The following is a 16404-nucleotide window of genomic DNA, read 5'->3' on the forward strand; positions in this document are numbered from 1 at the left end:
ATAATACCTATCCTTCTAAAGCTATTCCAAGAAATAGAAAGGGAAGGAAAACTTCCAGACTCATTCTATGAAGCCAGTATTACTTTGATTCCTAAACCAGACAGAGACCCAGTAAAAAAAGAGAACTACAGGCCAATATCCCTGATGAATATGGATGCAAAAATTCTCAATAAGATACTAGCAAATCGAATTCAACGGCATATAAAAAGAATTATTCACCATGATCAAGTGGGATTCATTCCTGGGATGCAGGGCTGGTTCAACATTCGCAAATCAATCAACGTGATACATCACATTAACAAAAAAAAAGAGAAAAACCATATGATCCTGTCAATCGATGCAGAAAAGGCCTTTGACAAAATCCAGCACCCTTTCTTAATAAAAACCCTTGAGAAAGTCGGGATAGAAGGAACATACTTAAAGATCATAAAAGCCATTTATGAAAAGCCCACAGCTAACATCATCCTCAACGGGGAAAAACTGAGAGCTTTTTCCCTGAGATCAGGAACACGACAGGGATGCCCACTCTCACCGCTGTTGTTTAACATAGTGCTGGAAGTTCTAGCATCAGCAATCAGACAACAAAAGGAAATCAAAGGCATCAAAATTGGCAAAGATGAAGTCAAGCTTTCGCTTTTTGCAGATGACATGATATTATACATGGAAAATCCGATAGACTCCACCAAAAGTCTGCTAGAACTGATCCATGAATTCAGCCAAGTTGCAGGATACAAAATCAATGTACAGAAATCAGTTGCATTCTTATACACTAACAATGAAGCAACAGAAAGACAAATAAAGAAACGGATCCCATTCACAATTGCACCAAGAAGCATAAAATACCTAGGAATAAATCTAACCAAAGATGTAAAGGATCTGTATGCTGAAAACTATAGAAAGCTTATGAAGGTAATTGAAGAAGATTTAAAGAAATGGAAAGACATTCCCTGCTCATGGATTGGAAGAATAAATATTGTCAAAATGTCAATACTACCCAAAGCTATCTACACATTCAATGCAATCCCAATCAAAATTGCACCAGCATTCTTCTCGAAACTAGAACAAGCAATCCTAAAATTCATATGGAACCACAAAAGGCCCCGAATAGCCAAAGTAATTTTGAAGAAGACCAAAGCAGGAGGCATCACAATCCCAGACTTTAGCCTCTACTACAAAGCTGTCATCATCAAGACAGCATGGTATTGGCACAAAAACAGACACATAGACCAATGGAATAGAATAGAAACCCCAGAACTAGACCCACAAACGTATGGCCAACTCATCTTTGACAAAGCAGGAAAGAACATCCAATGGAAAAAAGACAGTCTCTTTAACAAATGGTGCTGGGAGAACTGGACAGCAACATGCAGAAGGTTGAAACTAGACCACTTTCTCACACCATTCACAGAAATAAACTCAAAATGGATCAAGGACCTGAATGTGAGACAGGAAACCATCAAAACCTTAGAGGAGAAAGCAGGAAAAGACCTCTCTGACCTCAGCCGTAGCAATCTCTTACTCGACACATCCCCAAAGGCAAGGGAATTAAAAGCAAAAGTGAATTACTGGGACCTTATGAAGATAAAAAGCTTCTGCACAGCAAAGGAAACAACCAACAAAACTAAAAGGCAACCAACGGAATGGGAAAAGATATTTGCAAATGACATATCGGACAAAGGGCTAGTATCCAAAATCTATAAAGAGCTCACCAAACTCCACACCCGAAAAGCAAATAACCCAGTGAAGAAATGGGCAGAAAACATGAATAGACACTTCTCTAAAGAAGACATCCGGATGGCCAACAGGCACATGAAAAGATGTTCAGCGTCGCTCCTTATCAGGGAAATACAAATCAAAACCACACTCAGGTATCACCTCACGCCAGTCAGAGTGGCCAAAATGAACAAATCAGGAGACTATAGATGCTGGAGAAGATGTGGAGAAACGGGAACCCTCTTGCACTGTTGGTGGGAATGCAAATTGGTGCAGCCGCTCTGGAAAGCAGTGTGGAGTTTCCTCAGAAAATTAAAAATAGACCTACCCTATGACCCAGCAATAGCACTGCTAGGAATTTATCCAAGGGACACAGGAGTACTGATGCATAGGGGCACTTGTACCCCAATGTTCATAGCAGCACTCTCAACAATAGCCAAATTATGGAAAGAGCCTAAATGTCCATCAACTGATGAATGGATAAAGAAATTGTGGTTTATATACACAATGGAATACTACGTGGCAATGAGAAAAAATGAAATATGGCCTTTTGTAGCAACGTGGATGGAACTGGAGAGTGTGATGCTAAGTGAAATAAGCCATACAGAGAAAGACAGATACCATATGGTTTCACTCTTAAGTGGATCCTGAGAAACTTAACAGGAACCCATGGGGGAGGGGAAGGAAAAAAAAAAAAAAAGAGGTTAGAGTGGGAGAGAGCCAAAGCATAAGAGACTGTTGAGAACTGAGAACAAACTAAGGGTTGATGGGGGGTGGGAGGGAGGAGAGGGTGGGTGATGGGTATTGAGGAGGGCACCTTTTGGGATGAGCACTGGGTGTTGTATGGAAACCAATTTGACAATAAATTTCATATATAAATAAAAAAAAAAAAGATGTCACTAAAGGTATATGTAAGTATATACAAGTATATAAAGTGATAAAAGGAGAGAAACCATAATGATTAGAAACCATAGTGAAGGAATATAACTACATCAAAAAAGTTCAGGCAGGGGCACCTGGTTGGCTCTGTCAGTAGAGCACGCAACTCTTAATCTCTTGGGATTATGAATTTGAGTCCCATGTTGGGCATAGAGATTACTTTAAAAAAAGAAAGAAAAGAAAGTTCAGGCATAATTAGAAAAGATCCAAAGACTTCTAGAAATAAGAATAAATCATTGGAATGCCTGGGTAGCTTAGTTGGTTGAGTGTCCAGCTCTTGAATTCAGCCCAGGTTATGATCTCATATTTCATGGGTTCAAGCCCTGTGTCAGGCTCTGTGCTGACAGCACAGAGGCTGCTTGGGGTTCTCTTTTTTTTTAAGTTTATTCATTTAGTTTTGGTGGGGGGGAGAGAATGAGCAGGGGAGGAGCAGAGAGAGCAGGAGAGAGAGAATATCCCAAGCAGGCTCATGCTCCACTGTGAGCCTGATGCACTGCTTGATCCCAAGACCCTGGGATCATGGCCTGAGCCAAAATCAAGAGTTGGATGCTTAACCAACTGAGCCATCCAGGCGCGCCCCCCCATCTTAATCATTTTTAAATGTACAGTTCAGTAATGTTAAGTACATTCACATTGCTGTGCAGCCATTCACCAGCACTCTTCAAACCTGCAAAACTAAAACCCATTAACATGATTACCCATTACTCCAGCCCTTGGCAACCACTGACTGCTTTCTGTCTCTGGTTTTATCTGATCAAGATATGTCATATAAATGGAATCATAAAATAACGGGGTCTTTTGTGTTTGGCTTCTTTAACTTAGCATAATGTTTTCAAGGTTCGTGATGTAGCATGTATCAGTATTTTATTCCTTTTTATGACTACATAACATTTTGTTTCATGGATATACCACAAATTTGTTTATCCATTTGATCTGTTTCCACCTTTGGCTATCGTGAATAATACTGCTATAAAACATGTGTGTATAAGTTTTTGAGTATATGTTTTCATTTCTTTTGGGTGTATGACTACAAGTGGAATTGCTGAGTCATGGAATTCTATGTTTAATTTTTTAAGGAACCACCAAACGATTTTTCACAGCAGCTGAACTGTTTCACATTCCCACCAACAATGTATAAGAGTTTCAGTTTGTCCATATCCTTGCCAACACTTGTGTTTTGTATGTTTGTATGTATGTATGTATGTATGTATGTATGTATGTATATATGTATTTTCATAGCCATCCTACCAGGTGTGACATGGTATCTATTGAGCATCTTGTCATGTGCATGTTGGCTATTTATCTTTGGACAAATGTCTATTCAAGTCCTTTGCCCATTTTTAATTTTTTTTTTTTATTGTTGAGTTGTAAGAGTTCTTTATTCTGTAAGCTAAACCTTTCTCAGTACATGATTTGCAAATATTGTCTCCCATTCTATAGGTTATATTTTTACTTCCTTGATAATGTCCTGTGACATACAAAGTTAATGTTGATGAAGTCCAACTTACTTGTTTTTTCTTGTTTGTACTTTTGGTGTTCTATCTAAGAATCTGTTGCCAAAACCAGGGTCATGCAGATTTATCCCTAAGTTTTTTTCTAAAACGTCTACAGGTTTGTCTCTTATATTTAGGTTGTAGTTTTAATTTTAAGTAAATTTTTGCGTGCAGTGTGGGATCCAACTTAATTCTATTGCACAGGGATGTCCAGTTATCTAGCACCATTTTGTTGAAGAGACTATTCTTTCCCTATTGAATGGCCTTGTACTCCTGTCAAAAATCCTTGAACTATGGGTTTATTTCTGGACTCTTGATGCTATTCTTTTGGTCTACATATCTGTCCCTATAACAGTATCACACTGTTTTGATTACTGTAGCTTTTGTAATATGTTTTCAAATTCAGAAGTGTGAGTTCTCCAATTTTGTTCCACTTTTTCAATATTGTTTTGGCTATTTGGGGCCCCTTGCAATTCCATGTGAACTTGAGAATTATTTTTCCATTTCTGCAAAAAGGCTGATAGAATTTTGATTGTCAAATACAGTTATAGATACGTTGAATCTGTAGGCCACTTTGGGTAGTATTGTCATTAACTATATTAAGTTTTCCAACCCATGAACATGAGATATTTTTACATTTTATTTAGTTTTTCAATGGTTTTTTTTCTAGTTTCCAATGTTTAAGTCCTTTGCTTTGTTGGTTAAATTTATGCCTAGGTATTTTATTCTTTTGGATGCTGTTGCAAATGAAATTGTTTTTTTAATTTCCTGTATAGGTTGTTAATTGTTGGTATATAGAACACAACTCATTTGTGCATGTTGATCTTGCACTCTTGCAACTTTGATGAATTCTGTTATTAACTCTAGTTGTGTGGGTTGGGGGCGAGAGTATGTGTGTTCGTTCTTTGGGATTTTCTATATATAGGATGTTGGCATCTATAAATAATAGTTTTACTTCCCTTCTAATTTGAATACTTTTATTTCTTTATCTTGCTTAATTGCTCTGGCTAGAATTTCTAGTACAATGTTGAGTAACAGTGGTTATCCTTGTCTTATTCCTAATCTTACTGGGAAAGCTTTCAGTGTTTCACCATTAAGTATGATATAAGCTTTGGGTTTTTCATAATTGTTCTGTCATGTTTTCTCCTTATTCCTAGTCTGAGTATTTTTATCATAGAAAGATACTGGATTTTGTCTAATGCTTTTTCTGCCTAAGTTGAGATGATCATAGTTTTTTTTCCCCCTTTGTTCTATTAATGAAGTATATCATGCTGACTGATTTTTTTCTAAAATTGAGAGATACTTCCATTTCATGGATAAATTGCACATGGATAAATTCCATGTGGTCATGGTGTATAATCCTTTTACTGTGCTGTTGGATTCAGTTAGGTGATGTTTTCTTGATGACTTTTGCATCTATATTCATAAGAGATATTGGCATGTAGTTTTCTTGTGGTGTCTTTGCTATCAGGGCTGTACTGGCCTCATTGAATGACTTAAGTGTTTCCTCCTTTTCTACTTTTTGGAAGAGTTTGAGAAGGATTAGCCTTTTTCCTTTAAATGTTTGGTAGAACTCAACAATGAAACCATGTAGTCCTGGACTTTCCTTTGTTGGGAGGTTTCTTGAGGGAATGTTCCATGTGTTCTTGAGAAGAATATATATTCAGCTGTTGTTGGGTGTCATGTTCCATATGTTTCTGTTATGTCTAGGTGGTTTTATAGTGTTGTTCAAGTCCTTTACCGCCTTAATGGTCTTCTGTCTAGATGCTTTACCTGTTTTTGAAAGTAGGCTATTGAAGTCTCCAACTATTGCTATATAGAACTGTGTACTCCTCCTTTCAGTTCTGTCTATATTTGCTTGGTGTATTTAGGAGCTCTGTTTGTGTATTATGTTTATAATTGTTATAATCTTCTTGAGAAATTGACCTTTTATCAATATATAATATTCTTTATCTCCTGTATCAGTTTTTTATTTTGTCTATTTTATCTGATACTAACATTGCCACCTCACTCTTTTGGTTACTGTTTGCATGGAATATCTTTTTCTGTCCTTTCATTTTCTGGGTGGGTCTTTGAATCTAAAGTGAGTCTGTTGAGACAGCATATGGTTGAATCGTATATCTCCATTGTGCCATCTCTGTCTTTTGATTAGAAAATTCAGTCCATTTATACTTGAAGGAATTAGTGATAAGGAAGCAATTTTGCTAATTTTTTGGTATATTTTAATACCTTTTTTGTTCCTTGTCTCTGTTGCTGTTTTTATTAATTGATTTTTTTTATTGTACCATTTTAATACTCTTCTCATTTCCTTTGTACGTGTTTTTTAGATATTTTCTAGTGGTTACCTTAGGAATTACAATGAACACCACAAACAGTCTTGTTTGAAATGTTACCAACTTAGCTTCAGTAGCTTCAGAATCTTTGCTCCTATACAGCTGTGCACCTCTTTTGTGTTTTTGTAGATTTTGCAAAGATGCAAATTGCATCTTTATTCATTGTGTTCCCATTAATTCAGATTTATAATTAGTGATTTATGTGTTCGCCTTTTAAATCATGTAGGAAATGAACAAAGGAGTTACAAACCAAAAATATGTTAATACTGGTTTTTATATTTAGCGATGTATTTACCTTTACCAGAGATTTTATTTCTTCCTAAAGCTTCAAGTTACTGTCCAGTGCCCTTTTGCTTTAGCCTCAAGAACTTGCTTTGCATTTCCTGTAGAGCAGGTGTTCTCACAACAGGCACCCCAGCTTTTATTTATCTGGGCATGTCTTAATATTGCCTTCATTTTTGAAGGATACTTGTGCTAGATACAAAATTCTTGGTTGATGGTTGGAAAACCCCTTTCAGCACTTTAAATATGTCATTCTTCTGCTTTCTAGCCTCCATAGTTTCTGCTGATAAGTTGGATGATAGTCTTGTTGAGGATCTCTTGATCATGATGAGTTGCTTCTCTCTTGCTTTCAAGATTCTCTCTGTCTTTGGCTTTCAGCAGGTTGAGTGTAATATATCAGTGTGAATCTCTGTATCATTCATGGAGTTTGTTGAGCTTCTTAGGTAGAATCATGTGTTTTAGCAAATTTAGAAAGTGTGTGGCCATTATTTTATCAAATACTCTTTCTCCTTTCTTATTTGGGGCTCCAATTATGTATGTTGATCAGCTTGGTGGTATCCCACAGGACTCTTAGGCTCTATTGAGTTTTCTTTGTTTTTCTTTTCTTTCTGCTCCTCAGACTACATAATTTCAATTGACATATTTTCAGGTTTGCATGTTCTTTCTTCTGCTTGTTCTATCTGTTGTTGAAACCTTTTAGTGAATTTTTCATTTCAGTTATTTCATTTTTCAGACTTCTGCTTGGGTCTTTTTAATAATGTCTTTATTGGTATTCTCTGTTGAGCTAAAATTTCCTGTACTCTAGTATTTAGCAGCCATTGTTCTTAGTATTTAGTCTTCCAATTTTTTAGGATGGATACCATAATTAACCCTATTTAACCATGAGTTGGTTGTCAGTTTATATTAAATAATTCAGCTTTGAAAAGCTGATTAGGAGCTATGGTTATGAGGGCAGGACTTTTCAACTGCTAGGCTTCTCTTCAAGGTGATTGGGCATGCGTCAGCCATAATGAAGGACTTGGAGATTCTTTTATCAGGGTGAGCCTTTATTCAGTCAGTCAGTCAATCTTCTGCACTGATGATATTTGGTTGTCACTTTTTTCTTATTGGTTAAGGTGGTACTTAACTAATATCCCTAGCTTTAGCACCACTTCTCATTGTCATATTTAGCTTTTCTGGGTTTAGAAATGTCCCGTTTATAGTTGTATGGGAAAATTGGATCTCTTCTTGTCCACAATCTTCCCTTTCAAATAGTGCTGCGGTAATCATGTGTATACCTATGTCCTTATTTATTTCTGTAGAAAGGTTTCTAAAAACAAAAAGTGACTTAAAGTACAGTAAAACCTTGGATTGTGAGTAACTTGTTCTGCGAGTGTTCTGCAAGACGAGCAAACATTTCTAATAAATTTTAACTTGAGAAGCAACTGATGTCTTGTAATACGAGTTGTATGTGATGCTTGATCACAACTGATCCAGTGGTTCTTGAAGTTAGCTTTATACACAAGTGCTTTGGACTACCAGCATGTTTCCAGAACAAAATATACTCACAAACCAAGGTTTTACTGTGTATGTGTAATTTTACTGTATATGTGTAGTTTTATTTTAATTATATGTATATGTTGATTGAATTAAATGTAAAAAGAAAACTTAATAGTCTCCACTAGAAGTGGAAGTGACTTGGTTATTAACATTGCCTGAAATGTATGCCATATCGAAGGTTTTAAAATCCAGAATGTTTAAAAAAAATTTTAATGTTTATTTTTTAAAGAGAGAGCGAGAGAGAGAATGAGAGATGGCACTAGTGGGGGAGGGGTAGAGAGAGAGGGAGACACAGAATCCGAAGCAGACTCCAGGCTCCACGCTGTCAGTACAAAGCCTGACGTGGGACTCAAACTCACCAACCTCAAGATCATGACCTGAGCTGAAGTTGGATGTTCAGCCAACTGAGCCACCCAGGCATCCCTAAAATCCAGTATGTTTAAAATTGAACTTCATGAAAATTAAAAATTTCTGTACATTGATATTATCGATAGAGTAAAAAGAGAATTCACAGAATAGAAGAAGATATTTGCAAATCATTTAACTCAAAAGGGATTAATGTCTAGAATATACAGAGAATTCTTAAAACTCGACAACATTAAACACAGCAAACAATCCTATTCAAAAATGGGCAAAGAAAAAAAATGGGCAAAGGACCTGGATAGACATTTCACTAAAAAAGATATACAAATTGGCCAAGAAACACATGAAAAAGATGCTCACCACCACTAGTTATTAGGGAAACACAAATCAAAATCACAATGAGATACCACCTGATTCATACCTGTTAGAATGGCTAGTATCAAAAAGACAAAACAAGTGTTGGCAAGAATGTGGAGAAAAGGGAACCATTGTGCATTGTTGGTAGACATATAAATTGATGTAGCCATTATGGAAAACAGTATGGGGTTCCTCAAAAATTTAAAAATAGAACTACCATATGATCCAGCAGTTTGACTTCTGGGTATTTATCTGAAGAAAATGAAGACACTAATTTGAAAAGATATATGTAGGGGCGCCTGGGTGGCGCAGTCGGTTAAGCGACCGACTTCAGCCAGGTCACGATCTCGCGGTCCGTGAGTTCGAGCCCCGCGTCAGGCTCTGGGCTGATGGCTCCGAGCCTGGAGCCTGTTTCCGATTCTGTGTCTCCCTCTCTCTCTGCCCCTCCCCCGTTCATGCTCTGTCTCTCTCTGTCCCAAAAATAAATAAACGTTGAAAAAAAAAATAAAAAAAAAAAAAGAAGAAAAGATATATGTACCCCGTGCTCATAACAGCTTTATTTACAGCAGCCAAGCCATGGAAGTAACCTAAGTGTCCATCAATGGATGAATGGATAAAGAAGAGGTGGTGTGTGTGTATGCATGTATGTACACAATCTGTATATACAATAGATTATTATATTATTCATCCATAAAAAAGAAAATTTTGCCATTTGTAACATTGTGGATGGACTTGGAAAGCATTATGCTAAGTTAAAGAAGTCAGAGAAAGACAAATACTGTATGATCTCACTTCTGTGTGAATCTAAGAAAAATGAAAAATAAAATACCCAACAACAAAAACCAAACTCATAAATACAGAGAACAGAGTGGTGATTGCCATAGGTGCAAGGATGGAAGTGGAATGTGTATAATGGGTGACGGTGGTCAAAAGGTACAAGCTTTTAGTTATAAAATAAGTTTTGGGGATGTAATGTACAGCATAGTGACTATAGTTAATAATGCTCTATTATGTATTTGAAAGTTGCTAAGAGTAAATCTTAAAAGTTCTCATAAGAAAAAATATCTGTGTGGTGATAGATGTTAACTAGACTTATCGTGGTGACCATTTTGCAGTATATACCAATCATCTTGAAATCAATCATGTTGTACATCTGAGATAAATATAATGTTATATGTCAATAATATTTCTACTTAATTACCATAAGATCTAACACTTTCACTTGTGGGTTTATACCTAAAAGAATGAAAGCAGAGTCTCAAAGAGATATTTGTATACTCATATTTATAGCAGCATTATTCACAGTAGCTAAAAGGTAGAAGCAGCCCAAGGGTCCATTAAGGAAAGAATGGATAATCAAAATGTGGTATATATGTACAGTGGAATATTTTTTAGCCTTAAATGGTAAGGAAGTTCTAACATATGCTGTAATACAAGTGAACCTTGAGGGCGTTGTGTGACGTGAAATAAGCCAGTCACAGAAAGTCACATACAGATATACTGTTTGATTTCACTTTATGAGTTACCTAGAGTAGTCAAATTCATAGAAACACAAAGTGGAATGAGAGTTGCCAGAGCCCAAATGGAGAAGGTTTTTGGGAATTACTGTTTAATGGGTATAAAGTTTCAGTTTTTAAGATGAAGAGAGTTCTGGAGATAGATGGTGGTGATGATTTTCTAATAGTATGAATTACTTAGTATCACTGTAAAATGGTAAATATTGGGGTGTCTGGGTGGCTCAGTCAGTTGAGTGTCTGACTCTTGATTTCTTCTCAGGTCATGATCCAGGGTCACGGGATCTGCACTGAGTGTGGAGCCTGCTTAAGATACTCTCTCTTGGGGCACCTGGGTGGTTCAGTCAGTTGGGCATTGGCTCAGGTCACAGTCTCATGGTTTGTGGGTTCAAGCCTCGGGTCGGGCTCTGTGCTGACAGCCCAGAGCCTGGAGCCTGCTTCAGATTCTGTGTTTCCCTCTCTCTCTGTCCCTCCCCCACTTGCACTCTGTGTCTGTCTCTGTCTGTCTGTCTGTCTGTCTGTCTGAAAAATAAATAAAAATTAAAAAAAAAAAAAAAAAGATATTCTCCCTCTTAAGGGAGCCTAGGCAGCTCAGTCAGTTAAGCATCTGACTTTAGCTCTGGTCATGATCTTGCTGTTGGTGAGTTCCAGCCCTGCATCAGCCTCTGTTCTAACAGCTCAGAGCCTGGCTCTGGCTTCAGATTCTTTGTCTCCCTCTATCTCTGCCCCCCCTCTCAAAAAAGAAACATTTAAAAAATATTTTTAAAAAAAGATACTCTGTGTCCCTCTTCCCCTTTACCCGACTCGGACGTGCATTCTCTCTCAAATAATTAATTAGTTAAATGGTATATATTATGTGCATTTTGTCTTAAAATGGGAAATCCACTGTGTTGAATTTTCTCAAAAACTTGATACATAGGAAAAGAAATTTTTTTCTAATTTTTTTTTCAAATGTTTACTTATTTTTGAGAGACTGAGTGTACGGGGGAGGGCCAGAGAGAGAGGGAGACAGAGGATCTGAAGTGGGAAGTGGCCACTGCGCTGACAGCATAGAGCTGGATGCAGGGCTTATACTCAGGAACCGTGAGATCATGACCTGAGCCGCAGTTGGTCACTAAACGACTGAGTCACCCAGGCTCCCTTGAAAAAGAAATTTTTAAAGAGCAATCTCCTTCATGAATATCAATGCAAAGATCCTTTACAAAATAATAGCAAATTGGATCCAGCAATCCAATATATCAAAATCAAAGAGGGTATCACAAAGTTGGTTTAACATTGAATTAATCAATGTTATTCACCACATTAACAGAATAAAGGAGAAAATTCATATGATCATTTCAAAATATGTGTAAAAGTATTTGACAATTCAGTATCTATCTGTGGCTAAAAACTCTTATTCAAACTAGGAATAGTGGGGAACTTCTTCAAACTGAGAAACAACTTCCACCAAAAAGCCTATAGCTAATGTTGAGCTTAACTGTTTCCCCTGAGATGAGGAACAAAGCAAGAATGCTTTTTTTAACCACTTACATTCACTGTGGTTTTAGAGGCCCACCCACTGCAATAAAGCATAAATATAGGGAAAACTAGTATTACGGGCATAAAGATTGGAAAGGAAGAAATAATACCATTGCCCTTGATTGCAGATTATGTAATTGTTTACATAGAAAATTCCAGTGATTCTAAACAAATTTAATGAAGTTAAGAGATACAAGGTTAAGATATAGTTACCTATTATATTTTATATACTTGATCATTTTATAAATGATACAGACTCAACTTATCCCCAAAATTTTATTAAACAATTTTTCAGTTATACAGAAAAGTTGAAAGAATTACACAATGAACACACATATTCACTCCCTAGATTCTGTAGTTTATTAACTTGCCGTATTTACTTTACCACATATGTCCATCTGATTATTCCCCTATCTTAATTTTGTTCATTCCAGAATAAGTTGTTGCATCAGTAATATTTCACATGTAAACACTTAAGTGCTCATTTCATTAGAGTTCTCATACTGTATTTATATGCTTTGTTTTTCCTTACAGTGAAATTTGAGTACAGTGAAAAGTGTAACAGTGGTATCATTCTGTGAGTTTTGACAAAAGCATTCACTCATGCAGTAAAAACTATTAAGTTATAGAACATTCTTATTATCTTAGTAAATGCTCTTATGGCTCTTCCTAGGTAGCCCTTCCTCACCCTCCAGAGGTAACTATGTTTCAATATTTGTTTAAACTATAAAACCAACTTTCACCATTAGATTTCTTTGATTACCTCATCCAAGTGAAGTAGAATTTCATTTTAGTTCCTGTATTAGCTTTTTAGTTAAAACCTGTGTGTGTGTGTGTGTGTGTGTGTGTGTGTGTGTGTGTGTTTTAAAACAGTTGCTGTGGAGATTGTGTTTATATCTGTAACTTTTCACAATAAACTTTGGGTTGATACTGTACAATTTCATGTAAAGTAAAGGAACCTTACACAGGTAAAGTTTCAATTATCCCTAATACTTGTTTTTTATGCTATATAATTTTTATGTATGCTATATTCACATATTCTATAGAACCTATAATACAGTGTTATAAATTGTCCTTTAATTAGCCATATGTATTTTTTTTTTTAATTTTCTTTTTTTTTTTCAACGTTTATTTTTGGGACAGAGAGAGACAGAGCATGAACGGGGGAGGGGCAGAGAGAGAGGGAGACACAGAATCGGAAACAGGCTCCAGGCTCTGAGCCATCAGCCCAGAGCCTGACGCGGGGCTCGAACTCAAGGACCGCAAGATCGTGACCTGGCTGAAGTCGGATGCTTAACCGACTGCGCCACCCAGGCGCCCCAGCCATATGTATTTTAAAGATAGCATGAGGCTAATGTAATCTTTTATATCTTCATACTTTTCCTGAATATTTTCAGAAAAAAAGCCAATCCAGAAACTTTATCTTTCCCTCAGTGAGTAGCATCAGAAATCTCTGTTCCCTTCATTTAGCATTAGCTGGGCTGCTTTCAATCTGCTGCTCCACATATACATATTTCAGAGGTCAACCAGAGATTTGGGCAGAATGAATATGCAGGATTTGGGGCTTCTCTTCAGTATCACACTTCTCTGTCCTGTCCACTGGAACTCTCTGTGGTGATGAAAATGTTTTATATCTGTACTATCCAAATGGTAACCACTTGACACATGTGGCTGTTGAGCACTTGAAATGTGGCTAGTGCAGCTGAAAAATAGAATTTTTAATTTTAATTAATTTATATTTAAGTATATTCACATTTATTTAGTGAATACTATATTAAGCAGACTATCATGATAGAAAGTTCTGTTGGATAGCACTGTTCTAGCTGCTATGGTCATCTTGAACTCTGTCCTCCATTCCTCAGCTAATAAGGCTATAGGCTTCTATTTAGATTTGAGCTGACCTACAGAGTCAGGCAGGAGCCTTTCCTCAGCTGAGGAGATTTAGAAAATAGAAACTCAAGCAGTGCTTTCTTTTTTCCCTAATATGAACTCCCTTCCAATTTATGCCAGATTTTGATTGCTCTCCAGAGCCTTGAGGTAGTTGTTTTTTGTATATTTTTACTACAGTTTATAATTATATCTGTATCTAGTAAGAATTATTCCACCATTTATCAGAAGTCAAACTCTACCCCTTAACTTTTATTTTTTATTTTTATATGTGTTGTTTATTTTTCTACCTCTTAACTTTTAAGTTATTTTAGTAGTGACCCAATTTTAAGGAATTCATTTTTTTGTGCTTTGTTATTAGAATTCATTTACCAACCACTTATTATCATCCTTTCCCCTTTAACTTTGCTAAAAGTATCACTAACCTTTAAGGTTACTGAATCTTAATATTGTAAATTTGATACTCCCATCTCAGATATGTTAGAATTTAATGGAATTCTTCAAAGCAGCAACCTCGTATCATTGATAACCTGTTTGGTATACTTTGCCTTCTCTAGGTATCTGAAAAGGTTTAAGGTGATGAAGATCAAAGTTCTAAGAAGCTGGTGCCGTCAGATCCTAAAAGGACTTCAGTTTCTTCATACCCGAACTCCGCCTATTATTCACCGAGATCTTAAGTGTGACAACATCTTTATCACTGGCCCTACAGGCTCAGTCAAGATTGGAGACCTAGGTCTGGCAACTCTGAAGCGGGCTTCTTTTGCCAAGAGTGTGATAGGTATGTTTCAGGTGTACCTTGCATCCTAGCTGGGTTTCTGATATTCCTTTTATTTAGAAACTTGACCCTCTCAGAGCTTTTATTATGTGAAATAAACTTTCAGAAATTCATAGCTTGAACTCAGGAAGTGATCGTTTCTACTTATGAGATGTGGAGTTCTCTGTATGCTTCTAGAATCATCTGGAAGACTAATGATGTTTTGTAAAATTATGTGAAGTAACGTGAACTTTGTTGATAAAACCTTATGTAACTATCAATCTTACTGGGTTATCCTGTTGATACTTAGTATTATATAATTATGTATGTAATAAATATAGTTACTTTCCTATAAAGGAAACTGAATTTATATGCAGTTTAGTTTCTTAAAAAAGTATTAGATATATATTATTATTCAAAAGTATCTACCTATTAAGACTTTATTTTAAAATGTGAAAATAAGAGTTCTGAAAGCTTGGTTTTCTCAATTATTTTCTTATAGTTAGCTTCAGAAGATATATCTGAGGGGCACCTGGGTGGCACAGTCGGTTAAGCGTCCGACTTCAGCCAGGTCACGATCTCGCGGTCCGTGAGTTCGAGCCCCGCGTCAGGCTCTGGGCTGATGGCTCGGAGCCTGGAGCCTGTTTCCGATTCTGTGTCTCCCTCTCTCTCTGCCCCTCCCCCGTTCATGCTCTGTCTCTCTCTGTCCCAAAAATAAATAAATGTTGAAAAAAAAAATTAAAAAAAAAAAAAAAAATATATTTGAAACGAGACTTTTTTTCAACCTTAGTAGTATTTGGGGTTGGATAGTTCTTTGTTGTAAGGGCTTTCTTGTTCATTGTAAGATTATTTGGATGATGCCAGGAGCACACCACACCCCCTTTAAACTCATCTCCCCCCCCCCAACCCCACCAGCCAGTTGTTAAAACCAAAAATGTCTCAGGACATTGCAAAATGTCCCCTGGTAACAAAATTGTCCCCTCTTGTTAAGAATCACTGATCTAAAGAACAAGGCTGTCCTTTCAGACTTTCAACTACATGTTAGAGAGTTGCAGCTGGGAAAATAATTTAATGCTTACTATTTTGGTAAGCTTTCACTCTCTGAAGAGGACATGACAGTTTGAACACTTGAAATCACCTATAATTTATTCTTCCTCTCAAAGATGGCAACAACAGGGAAACCATTCATTTTTAAGTGGGCTAGAATTTTACGTGTTAATAAGAAAACTATATAACACCAGTAATGTATACATTCTTATCAAATAGTGTTCTCTTTACAGGAGTACCCAGGTGGCTCAGTCAGTTAAGTGTGTCTGACTTCAGCTGAGGTCATGATCACACAGTTCATGAATTAGAGCCCCACGCCTGGCTCTCTGCTAACAGTTCAGAGCCTGGAGCCTGCTTTGGAGTCTGTGTCTCCCTCTTTCTTTGCCCCTTCCCTGCTCACACTAAGTCAGTCAGTCTCTTTCTCTCTCAAAAATAAGTAAACATTAAAAAAAAAATAGAATATTATGTGACTTGGATTAGGAATGCTGTTTTTTAAATTTTTTTTTTTAATTTCTTTTGATTTTTTTTTTTTTTTTAATTGAGACAGAGAGAGACAGAGCCATGAGCAGGGGCAGAGAGAGAGGGAGACACAGAATTCGAAGCAGGCTCCAGGCTCTGAGCTGCCAGCACAGAGCCCAACACGGGGCTTGAACTCACGGGACCGT

The 16404-nt window shown here is 36.8% G+C and overlaps 1 protein-coding gene across 29 annotated transcripts in view; it reads left to right on the forward strand.

The window, feature by feature from the left end:
• The window catches only part of WNK1 (WNK lysine deficient protein kinase 1), a 169919-nt gene that overhangs the window by 79095 nt on the left and 74420 nt on the right, over positions 1-16404 (forward strand). For all 29 annotated transcript variants that reach the window (XM_086714374.1, XM_086714378.1, XM_086714377.1 and 26 more), the window contains exon 3: positions 14496-14716. In XM_086714374.1, the coding sequence (XP_086570500.1) occupies positions 14496-14716 (221 nt within the window). The remainder of the gene's footprint in view (positions 1-14495; positions 14717-16404) is intronic.

The sequence above is a fragment of the Puma concolor genome, chromosome B4, assembly GCF_028749965.1.
Source record: "Puma concolor isolate L17-30 chromosome B4, mPumCon1.1.hap2, whole genome shotgun sequence".
In the NCBI taxonomy this organism is placed as follows: domain Eukaryota; kingdom Metazoa; phylum Chordata; class Mammalia; order Carnivora; family Felidae; genus Puma; species Puma concolor.